The 12,519-nt window shown below is 32.7% G+C and overlaps 1 protein-coding gene across 1 annotated transcript; it reads right to left on the bottom strand.

The window, feature by feature from the left end:
- On the bottom strand, nt 1-5,235 carry LOC125810628 (uncharacterized). Its single transcript, XM_049490098.1, has 7 exons — nt 4,925-5,235; nt 4,043-4,345; nt 2,816-3,024; nt 2,676-2,724; nt 2,492-2,581; nt 2,252-2,314; nt 1-2,089 (listed from the first exon to the last, which is right to left on the bottom strand). The coding sequence occupies exons 1-7, from the start codon at nt 5,090-5,092 to the stop codon at nt 329-331; spliced, it is 2,643 nt and encodes an 880-aa protein (XP_049346055.1). The 5' UTR covers nt 5,093-5,235; the 3' UTR covers nt 1-328.
- Nucleotides 5,236-12,519: the final 7,284 nt, after the last annotated feature.

Genomic DNA, 12,519 nt, shown 5'->3' with positions numbered 1-12,519 from the left:
TAACAATATACAGTTTTAAAACCCCATCTTTTAAGGAAGTTGTCTATCTGTGCCACTAGCATATAGTTAAGGCAGAATTGAAAGGAGCTATCAATAACAGAGAGAAACAAAAACAACAGAGCCTATAATTGCAGAACTGCTGTGTTTGAAAACCATAAAATACTTGAGAGATTGAACCTTTTCCAAATCATGGATAAGCCACAGATCATGTTGAAGTTGCTACAAAAGCCGGTGCCAAATAATTATATGTCCAGAGGAAAGGAAAATCAAAACTCCCTCTCTACAAGCCAAAACGCTGTCCTGTTGTCCTCTACCTCCTACTGCTGCATCATTTTTTTGGACCTTTGGAAGTCATAGCTACAAGCTTTTGACCACCTCCATTTCGCCAAACACCACGCACAGGCAAACTTTCAGGGTTACTTTGGTCATCTGATGTCTCTTTTCGATCTGGGTCGGGATCCAGATCAGGGTTTGAACTATTGAGATTCAAAAGTGTTTCAACAGATCCATCACCTAAGCGAACTCTGTAAAACTTTGAGGTTTTCTTCCGCTGCTTGCCTTTCCCATCATTATTCCCCGGCCTGTGATTTGACTCATCGTTAGCAGACAAGTCATTCTGGCGGGCATCCAGCTTTAAAGGCTTGCCTCGGGAGTTCAATTCTTCCTCGGATTCATTCAGAGTCAATTTTGATTTACCTTTAGCAGATCGATAACCATCTCTTGACAAAACTTCCACATCATCATCGGGAATCTTATGGCTAGACTGCAATTTCCTCACAGTACTTAAAATGTTATCTGCCACATTATCCTTTGAAGCAACACTTCCAGCATCTATTGACTTGCCTTTACCATTCTTCGAACTTTTACCATCTTTCAAGCGATTGACACCACTTTGACGATTCTGTATAGGGACAGTGCCTCCTAAATTAGCATTATAGGTGTCAATTAATGCTTTTTGCCTCTCAGCATCAGGGCATAGTCTAGCCAACTCAAGAACGAGATGTGACAAGCCAAACTGCGCGGCATATGCCAGATATGTCTCAGCATCAATTAAACCTTGACGATATTCTGCAGAGATGTCCTTAAATGCAGTGAATTTGTCTTGATCAAAATCTAGAGCAATATGCATCCTTTCTACCAAAGATTTATTTGCGGTTTGAACATCTTCCACATTTGTGGCTGCCTGCTGGCCACTTGCAGGAAGTTTGCGAGTCTGCACAGCTGAGACTGGAGGAAAATCAGTAGTAGAAGAGTCAAAAGACCCACTCTGAACAAGGTTTGGGGCTGACGAGGAATGGCTAATTCGATTGCTGTGGGCCCAACTCCTGGATGAACCAATGGAGCTAGAAGATGATTCATGTGCTAATGAAGATCGAGAAGCAACAGAGTTCAAATAACTAGATGATGGGGGTCCATCTGCTGCTGTTGACGGTTTAATCTGGCTAGAGCCTGATGCTGATCCAAAAGAACTATTAACAGCAGGCCAAGCTTGTTCACGGGTAATTACTGGTGCAGAAGGTTTGTTTGCTGCTGCCTTACTATGCCTGGAATTAGATGATGATCCAGAAGCACTACTTATCACAGGCCAGGCAGGCTGATGACCAATTACCGGTGGTGAGTGACCAGTTGTTGCCGGCCATGCAGGAGACGAACTAGGAAGCTTTGTACTTTTGTTTTGCTTCCGGCGTAGATGTGATGCCATAGTGTTCTTGGGTACAGCATCAGACTGAGGTCTTGGTTGACTATTAGCAGGAGGCGCAGCAAGGGGAGGAAATGAAGACTCTTCAAGCTGAGAATTTCTGGAAACTTGAGACACAGCTTGTCGATATCTTGAAGCTGGCTCAGAATCAGTAGTCAAAGAATCAAAGGGTTGAACAAGGAGATCATCATCATCTGTTACCGTTTGATCAGAAACTACCCTCCTCCTGCTTGACGTATCATGCAGTCTTCCATCTGCATTAGCGGTCTCTAAACTGGCTTGAATGGCCATGGAGAGTTCACTCTCAGCATTATCACGCCTAAATGATTGTCCCCTTCCACGACGATTAACCTGTTCACTACTACGGCGATATCGAAAACTCGTTGGTATCTGTATAAAAAAGAAAACAAAAATCATTTGTAACTACCATGACTCCAACATAGCGCCAGGAATGAAATGTCAGGATATACACAACGGGAACAGCTAATGAATGAGGCACCATGAGCGCATCTTCCCCTGTGGCTTTTATTCAAGGACAGAGTTGAGACTTGCCTGCAAAGCAGCACTGCGTTGGGAACGTGACATACGACCTCCATGCTCGAGAGTATTGTGCCTCTGAAAATGTGAACAGGAAAATAAAGACATCAAAAGAAATCTACTACAGGAAAGTTGCACACCTCTGCCCATGAAAACTATGAAATAACATGAAAGTAATAACTTGAATCTGCATGAATATATGTTTTATTACAGGCTACAGCTATTCATAATTTGCACCAGGCCAACAAATCCTACCTTCAACTCAGATTCAGATTGGAAAACAATAAACTTTTTTGCAAGACAGCTCTCGTCTTCACATAAGAAATGATCTCTGCGGAAGTGGATCTGAAATGAAAAAGAAACACCATCTTTAATTGGCATCAAAAGCACCACTGAAAGAAGTCGGAAAGCTTCAGATGATATAGCATAGTAAGACCACCTCTAGGTCATCATAATTCTTGTAGTATTCGTATTGCCCAGGGTGCTGCCTGCATGAATTCAATGGATAAAACCACCGTGAGCTTTAACTGATCGATGATAACCAACTTATAACATGTTATTGGACACATAAAACCATACCTCTGGCACATGTGACAAGTATAATGTTCAGTTGACATGTGAGAATACAGCTCATTATCACCATAAAATGGGGTCCTACAGAATTCACAAAGAGGATGACCCATGAAGCCACCTCTTTCACTTTCAGTACCATCAACCTCAGAGTCACCTGTGTGTATATGCTGATTCAGCTGTGCCCTTGTGTACAGTTTCTGCTCACAGATAAATATCTGTTTGACAAATAAGCCACCAATCAGATCAATATGTTGCTAACAAGATTGATATGCATGCATTGATGTTACCATTACTAAAAATACAGAATCTGTAAAGTCTCATAACACAATTTAACTAGGCAACACAGTTTCAGTATGCAATCAAATCCAATCCAAACGACCAAAATATCAAGAGCTAAGATGTTCTTCCCTAATCCAGTCAAATGGGCCTTCCCATTGTTATAGACAATGGTGCTTTCTTATTCTTTTTGTTCCCTTTTTTTTGGGGAGGGCAGAGAAACCATATCCTTCTTTATCAACTGAGAGCACTCGTAAGTTTCAGTTGTCAAACAATGTAACTGCAATTCGAAGTAAAGACTAAGCGGAGCAGATAGACTAGATGTTGAATAGCATCCTTGGGGGTTAAAAGAACCATTCAATTCTGCAGTCGAGTTTGTGTATCTCATCTTTGATAGCAAGATTATGAACAAGGCTGTAGTGAGGGGGGTAATTAAGGGGCTTCATGACTAGGTTCTGAATATATTTATATTAAACAAGTGTAAGAACAATCAGGCAGCCAAAGTGGAACATCATCAGATCGATTTCCCTTACTATAACTTATATGGAATTACCCTTGAACTTAGCTTACTACTTTACTAGGGCTAGGTGGTATTTAATCTGTTCACTGAGAGTGCTGCCAGGGAGTGTACTTGTAGTTTGTTCATTTTTTAGAAAAAAGACGATGTCAAGATGTCCCAACAAGTGAAATACTTGCGACTATTTTCAGCATTTATTGCTAGCTTATAGAGGAAATAGGGAAGGGAAACTTTACAAGACCTAAAATTCAGGAGGAGAGGGGAAAGAGCTCAAAAGTTTGGTAGTATTACTCAACTGCTGAATAGGCAATCATGTATGGTTATCTACTTTGGGTATGCATCTTGTAAGTATGATTATTCCCTCTCACATAAGCAAAATATTTATTATATAAAAAAAAATGCAACAGATGAAAGCTGAATCAGATATTGCAGAAAACGACCTTTCTTCCTTCCAAACATAAACTGCACATGTGCAACTTGTGCTTGTGGAATAAGTGACCTTTTAACTGATCAATATTTCTGAACCTTGCTCTTCTCTTCACACCATCACCATCCGGCCCTTCCATCTTGTCACACACACTACAAGAAAGCCTGCACATTGCCAAGATCATCTTGTAATGATCTAAATCATCAAAAAAAGCCTGGGTGTCCTCATGATACCAATAAGAACCACTTTTTCCTTCTTTTGGTTCAGATGGAAATACTGAAAAGTCACCAATCATATTTGTATAATCTCCTAGAGCCTGCAACACAGAAAAGGGGGGAATAATAAGAAAATCACAACCATAGATCTTCAGTCTTAAAACCAAATTGGAACAGCAATTCAATAGAGTGAAATACTGTGCTTGCTTCCACGTAAAATTTGGTTGAACAACATCTCAATAAATGTACATTCATATTTATAAGCAGACTAAATACACGAAGCATGAGAAGATCATCAATTATCAAAAAAAAAAATAAAAATGCAAAGAGATCACTCCTTAAAATACAAGAGCAGCAATTCAATATAATGCCAGTGCAATTATTAGGTAAAATCTCGATTGATCAACCTAGTCCACAAATAACAAACTATATAATCATAACATCGGTCTACAAAAACACAGATTTATTGGGGTTTTGAGATTGCAAACCTAATGATAGCTCCTACATCCATAACATAAGTCATCACCAATGTTGAAAATTAGATATAAAACATCAGTTCAATAGATGTGAATGTTCAAACTATTAGGTTACATCTAAACTTGCACAATCAAATGTAAATAATTCTTTTAGACAACGAAAACGATCTAATAGATCAAGCAAACGAAGATTAGAGTGGGAACCTTGGTGACAAAAACAACATCAGCCTCGGTTTTGCAAATACAACATCGGCGATCATCGCAGATGAATCGAAGACGAGCAACACAGGTAGAGCAAACATCTTTGTGACCACAAGCTCCATAGGCAACCCATTCAAGGGTTTCAGCACAGACTGCACAGCTATCATCCATGGATTAACAAGATTTTTGATCTAGGGTTTCTTCGGAGGAAGAATTTGTACACCTCAAGGGTCTCGCGCCGATGCAAAGTGAATTGCCTTTTTAGGGTTCCGAAGCTTTGTTCTTCTCGGGACAAGTATACACCGCTTCGTTTTTCTTGTTTTTATTCTTTTTTCATTTTCCTAATTTTGACCAAATAAAAACTCATTTTAAAAATTAAAAAACTCCAAGAAACACATCTAACCTAAGTATTTTATGTTTTTAAGCTTAATACTAGATAGATGTTTAAAATTGGCACGATATTTTATTTCATGACATGGATTTATTAATATTTTATAAAATTGATTAAATTTGTACTTAATAAATATTTTTTGCTGGCATAACTATGTGTGTGATTCGCACAGCTTTTAAGAAGTGTGAAATAACTTAAAATTAGGTTAATGTGGGCTCAATGATTAAATTGAATGTGTTAGGGATAGTTAGAGTATGAAAGAAAGGGGGGTATGTCTAATTCTTTTGGATAGTTGTTAGAAAAGTGTTTAATAGAAATTGTGTGTGATGTGTACGACTTTTAAAAGCGTGAACTATTCTTAATTATGTTAACATGAATCAAATGAGGCATTGGGTGCATTAGAGCCCGTTCAATTATGGAAAAGAAAGAAATCAGGCATTTAATTCGTTTGGTAAGTTGTTATAAATTTTTATTTAATAGACGTAATTTTTTTAGTATAAAGTTTTCGATAGGTCAAACTCTAACTTTTTTGTTAGTATAAAGTTTTCGATAGGTCAAACTCTTAACTTTTTTGTTAGTATAAAGTTTTCGATAGGTCAAACTCTAACTTTTTTGTTAGTATAAAGTTTTCGATAGGTCAAACTCTAAAATGAAGTGTGTAACCAAAAAAAATTGTTTTAATTTTACATGTATTAAGCTTCTTTTATTTTTCTTTCTTTCCTTTTGTCGATTCAAATCTCCTTGAGATGTGTTTAATTTCTGAAAATGTCGAAAAACACTTTACTATTTTAAATCGATCTTCGAAAAAAAACTTTGTTGACTATTCCTTCAAAGAACCATATAATGCATCTGAGAAATATTTTTTAAGAGAACAATATTAGTAAGTATCACCTTCCTACTAACAAAGCTATTTAACTATCATAAGTAATATTATTTTAAAAATTTGAAGAAATACAAAAAGGGCGATAATATTTAGAAGAATTTTATATGTTTTCTCATTAGCTTTACAATTTTATTTATATGTGAACGATAAGCTCCCAAACCCTAACCCTAATTAACTTATTAAGCTTATAAATCCCTATATTTATTTCATTGTATATAGTTGCCACATATACATAAATACCTTATTAATATTGTCTGTTATAGCATACTATATATAAATATATATGTTTGAGTTTCTCTACTAAATTAAAGAAGTATTTGGTATATTCATATCTTTTTCCTCTAATGACAACTTTAAATCAAGCTATTTTTTCGATTGTTACAAAAATGTTGATAAGCTGCAAAAAAAAAAAAAAAAACTTGAAATTATGCACTTTGTATGTAAATTGTATAATAAAAGTATTACTATATCATTTTCGCATATATAATGTATGAGTTAAATTTGAGTAGATTTTAATATTTGTATGAATTGTGAATTTCATTTATACAACTTGGAAATGAATTATACATTGACTAAATATGATTTAAACATTTTCTTTTTTCATGTCGAAATTAATTTTGTTTTTGATTATTTTTTATCGCAAAATTTTGAGACTAACATGAATTGCAATATACGTAACAATATTGGAATCAGGGGCGAATTTATGTATAAAAATTGGGTTATCGAAACTCGTGGTCATCCGACTAAACTCGATATATTACTTGTATAATTATTAAAGAAATATTAAATAATAACTTGTGGAATCCATTTTCAAAGCTGTTGGATGGTTCACTGGTTTGACAGCTAGATTTTAACACCAAGGTCTTGAGTTTGATCCCCCACAATTTGCTTCATTTTTTTTATTAACTAAAATACACGTTTTTTTTTTTTTAAAGCAAAGTTCTAAAGTTAAAAGACTTCAAAAGTTTCCTTCTCACCCTCTTTTCAAGTTCCAAAAATATTTTTTCTTCTCTCTTTAAATTTGCCTTTTATTTTCCACACAAAGAACTCCAAGTCTCCAACTTCAAGTCAAGAATCTAGAAAAATCATCATTGTCAAAGTTTAGGGTATTTTTTAAAAAAATTTATGATTCCTCTTTTTAATAAACAAACTAACAAGATAAAAAAAAATCTCTCTCTCTCTCTCTATATATATATATATAAATCTGAATCTAAAACCACTGATGTGGCACCCTCCAATGTCCAGCATTTGCAATTATCTATTTTCTCCTCTCTTTTTTTCTTTTTTTTTTTGCTTTAAATTTATATTGAATATTAATTAAAGCATAGTATTTAATTCTCTCATTATTAAAACACAAACATAAAAGCTGTAATATTGCATTAGTGCCGTATTAGTATCACTATGCATTGGTGTTGCACGTTTTTTTTGCAGAAAAATTGATCTCTTCTCCTTCCCCATAATTAACATATTATTAATAGGTTAACATAGAAAGCATTAGTGTTGCACGTTTTTTGCCCAGAAAATTCATTGCAATAATCTCCTTCTCCTACCCAATAAATAATATTTATTATAGATATTAAACATGGCACCTTTTCAAATTCTGACACTCAATAAAATGATATAAATTTAGGAACAAAGCTCCAAAGCTTCCCCACTATGCTAGATAAAAAACTCATGATGCTATATTGCATTAGGTAATATTAATTATTATTTTTATTGGATAATGGTATTGACAAATTTTCTTATATGAATCGAAGAAACATGATTTACTTATTCTTGATTATACATGATTTTAGGTGATCTTATGCATGTTTATTATTATGATTTCTATTGTTGCACAGATAATTTCTAATTTTTTATCTTTGTTTTATATCATTTTCTCATAATAATTATATATCTTTTCTTTAATTATTTAGAATCATTTTTGCTATACGCAGGTTTGTTCAATCAATTACAGAAAGTGAAAAGAAAAATATGTCAACTGACTACAACAACTATTCAAAGTATAAAAGAGATATTAAACAAAGGTTCGTCACTGCATGAATGAGATTTGGTATATTTTAAGAGAAGCAAATGGACTGTTTATCAAACTATTTATTATGAGTATCTCTAATATATCTTTTTGATTATGCTTGTAAATATTATTATTTAAATATCTAGAAGGTTCAATTTTACTTAATAAACATCGTGTATGTGTTTCATTTTTTTAAAAAAAATTATCGATTTATTTTCTTTTTTGTTCATTATTTTATGTAAAATATTTGTTTTTCTTTGTGTGTTTTCGTAGTTGGTTACGAAAATGATAAATTGTTCATGAATAAGAAATTAAGAATGCTGAAAGGAAATTTTCTCGCTGTATACACTTTAGTTGATTATTGCTTTCATTGATATTATTTCTAACCATTTAAATATCAGAAGGCAGGCTTAATCTTAGTTTTAAAAAATAATGCCAATAAAATTATATTTTCTTCTGGATAAACTTTATTGGTTGAGAAATGAAATCAAACTTAATTTTGACATATTTATAGTTTCAAATTTAGTTCCAACTTAAAAAAGAGTGAATTGTGTTTTTCAAATTAGAATGATCTCATTTTAGTAAGTGTTGAATTTGTATTTTACATGAGTAATTTGAATGTAAGTTATTATAAATAGTTTAACAAATCAAAAAACTTAAGTTGAATTATCATCACAATTTTTTAATTTATCAAAATATATGGGAGCTTGTAATTTTAAATCTATAGCTATATATATTTATATAAAGTTGGACATAAACAAGGTGATGTTACAACTCTATAATCAACAATCATATTTTTAAATTTTTTTTTTTACCATTCTCCTATTTTCTTAATCTGTTTTTGTTATTAAATCAAAAAATAATAATCAAAGGTCACTAATTAAAATATTTCTCCTCAATATGCGTTACTCATTTTTTTTCAATTACTCATTGTTAAGTACCACTTATTGTACTTAAGTCTCTTTAATTTGTTAGTTCCTATCATTTTAATTTAAAAGTCTAACTTTGACTAAATAATTTGTCAATTAATTAGGAGAAGATAGTATTATAGAAGACAAGGAAAGATAAAAAAACGTTAGTTTCGAATAGGTAATGAAAATATTAAAGTAGAAAGAAGCAAATTTTCTTTTTGATTATTTAAAAAATAGAGCACGATATTTAACTAGCAACGAGAACTAGAGAAACAAGAAAATAATTCAAATAAAATAAATAATTCAACATAGGAAAGATTGAAGGAAGTAACTAAACAAAAAGAGGAAGTAGGATTAGGAAATAATATCTCAAATGGTCACTCAACCATGAATTACTTTCTCAAAAATTTCACTCAACTATGAGTAGTTTTCTCAGAAAGTCACTCAACTTTGTTTTATAACACAAAAGTCACTCAACTATGTGTAGTTATCTTAGAAAGTCACTCAACTATGAATACTTATCTTAGAAAGTCACTCAACTATTAGTATTCTACATAAAACGTCACCCAACCAATTTAAAGAATTTTTTCATTAATTTTTGTTGACTTGAAATTTTTCTTTTAAGCTAAATTTTTAAGAAATAAAAAGATCTTCATTATAATTTTTTTATTGACGTATCCCACTAAAATTAAGTAATATATAATATAACAAAATTTATAACTATAGTTAGAAAAACAAACTTATATCTAAAGTACCAATATAAATTATAAATGCAAAACACACAACTCAGTTACGCATTTTATATAAAAAAAAATTAGCTTATAATTGAGCAATCAGTTAATTATATATGTCAACGTTTCAACAATAGTTAGACAATAACAAAGATTCCAATGTTTCTAATTATATGAGAAAAATTAGAGTAGCAAATTATGTCGTCATATTTGAGTGATTGCTTTAAATATTATTTTAAATGCATATAAAATGAAGTGATCTTGATAAATATATATTTCTATATAATTTTAGTGGGGTGCATCAATAAAATGATTAAAATTGACACATTTTTTATTTTTTTAAAAATTTAGTATAAAATAAAAATCTCATGTCAACAAAATTTAATGAAAAAATTATTTAGATTGGTAAAGTGATTTTTCAAGATAAATATTCATGATTGAGTGACTTTCTAAGATAACTACACATAAGTGAGTGACTTTTGAATTTATAAATATTTTTTATGACCGCGCAAAGCGCGGAAATGTTCACTAGTTTAAAAATATTGCTTAGTTATTGTTATTATAAATTTTTTGATCTTATCTTTAAAGCAATGGTGCACCCGTTTTCTTTAAATTCTAAATTCGCCTCCGATTGAAACCGTACTTGTACCTCCAATTTAGTATCACAAACGGGAGTTCAATAAATTTATAGTAATGTAAAAGTGTAAATAAAATATACCTTACATATTCCAGCACGACATTATCACAATTTTAAGTGTTATAAAATATTATATTGTGGATGTTCACTACATCAAGAAGTTACTCTCACCCATTATCTCCATTACTTTCCTCCATTATGAAGAACCATAACCTCCAACTTTATAACCATTATTCTTGTAACCTTTCACTTTCATAACCTCCTCCATTATATTCATGTTAATGTCATGTTTATGACCAACCTTTTGTATGCCTTTATTTACACTATAAATAGAGGCATAAGGGTTGTAGACACTTGAAGATTTGGTGAACACTTGAAAGAAAAAAAATTATCTTATATTGTTCCTCTTATCTTATATTCTTCTTATCTTCTTCTTTATATTGTTATTTTATTCTTAAGTTTTACAACACGTTATCAGAAACTAACAAAGCAAGTGACTCAACACATAAAAGATGTGTGATTTTCTTTGCGAAGAAAAGACGAGCTTCAATAAAACTGAAATGATCAATTTCCGAGTCAAAAATAATTTGATTATGTAGATGCAGAATATTTATTTGATCCGCATAAAGCTCGATCGCTAATGGACTATTTATTTATATATAGAGGCACAACAAAATCTTGGCATTCAAAGAATCAGATAATACAGAAATAATATTGATCTATAAAGAAAGTCGGAGTGTGTTTGGTTGGAATCATGATCTATCATATTCAGAAAATATGTGATTTTCTTTTGAAAAAGATATTCCAGCCACCATATACGAAAATGATATATAGCTCAATTGAAGGGAGGATACAATCAAAGGAGATCAAACAAACTATATTTCACCAAAAGCTTTTTTCACACATGATCTTCAACAAAATGGTGAGATAGGCGTTCAAAGACCCACTCAAGTGATAATCTTGTATACTTATTCACTAAGGATTGCCAACATCATTATTTGAGAAGTTGTGATATAAGATTGAAATGCACCGTCTCTGAGATATCAAGTTGTAACGACATGTTCCCGTCGTTATAGAAAAGCCAACGGGGAAAAAAATTTGGGCTGGAAAACTTTTTGATAGTAACTTGAAATTTTCCAACCTAGTCTAGAGTTGGACGAAATCGGAGTCAGTGAGGTCTAGGGAAATCTGGTAACAAATGGGAGATCTAATTATGAATTTGATCACATGAGTAGATATCTAAGATGTTAAGGAACCCGTACGACTTTATGAAATCGAATTCGGGCGAGTAGAACTCCCAAAACTGATCTTAGCGCGAAAGGGTATTTTCTGAGTGTCATGGGATGGAGGTGTGTTGTGAAATGAGGGTTTCTAACTTTTAATTTAGCTCTTTGTTTCCGTGCAAGCCGCCATGGCGGGGCCGCTGTAGCGGGATTGGGGCCGCCATAACGGGACAAACGTGACTTAAGTGGGAAATAAATCCTAAAACGTCAATATTCTGCAAGTTTTGACTTGGAGAGCTAAGGAACGAACCCATGTGTTTTCTTGAAGGTTTTCCACCACTTTTGATGCTAAAGGTAATGAATTCACTCTCCAAATCCATTTTTTGATCAGTAGAACTTAGTTTCTTAGGTAATTATCGATGTGAGAGGGTTTTGATTTGGGAATTATGGTTGAGGAAACCCTAAACTGGGTATGGGGATCAAGGATTTGGCCTAGGGTTGATGATTTCGATTATAATCCGAGTAATTAGGCTTCGTTTATTGATCCTTGCGTTATATTGATTGTTGTAGACCAAAAACAAGCGGAAATAATTCGAAAGGGGAAGAATCAAATTTCTTAGGGGATTCAAGTGTTGTTCGAGGTAATTGATGATTGTGATTTCATGTTGGGTGATATATGTTTGTACTTGCTTCATTATATTGCATGTATGTATGCGAATGTTGCATTATTGATCATCACACTAATCGTAAATGAGTATGAACTAATAACTATATACCGTGAATCACCTCTTAATTGTATGATTGTGAG

Source organism: Solanum verrucosum, unplaced genomic scaffold (genome assembly GCF_900185275.1).
Source record: "Solanum verrucosum unplaced genomic scaffold, falcon-dt-bn FXZP01000118.1, whole genome shotgun sequence".
In the NCBI taxonomy this organism is placed as follows: Eukaryota; Viridiplantae; Streptophyta; class Magnoliopsida; order Solanales; family Solanaceae; genus Solanum; species Solanum verrucosum.
Note: the sequence above shows the minus strand (reverse complement) of the source record. Positions and strands in the feature narration are given on the sequence as shown.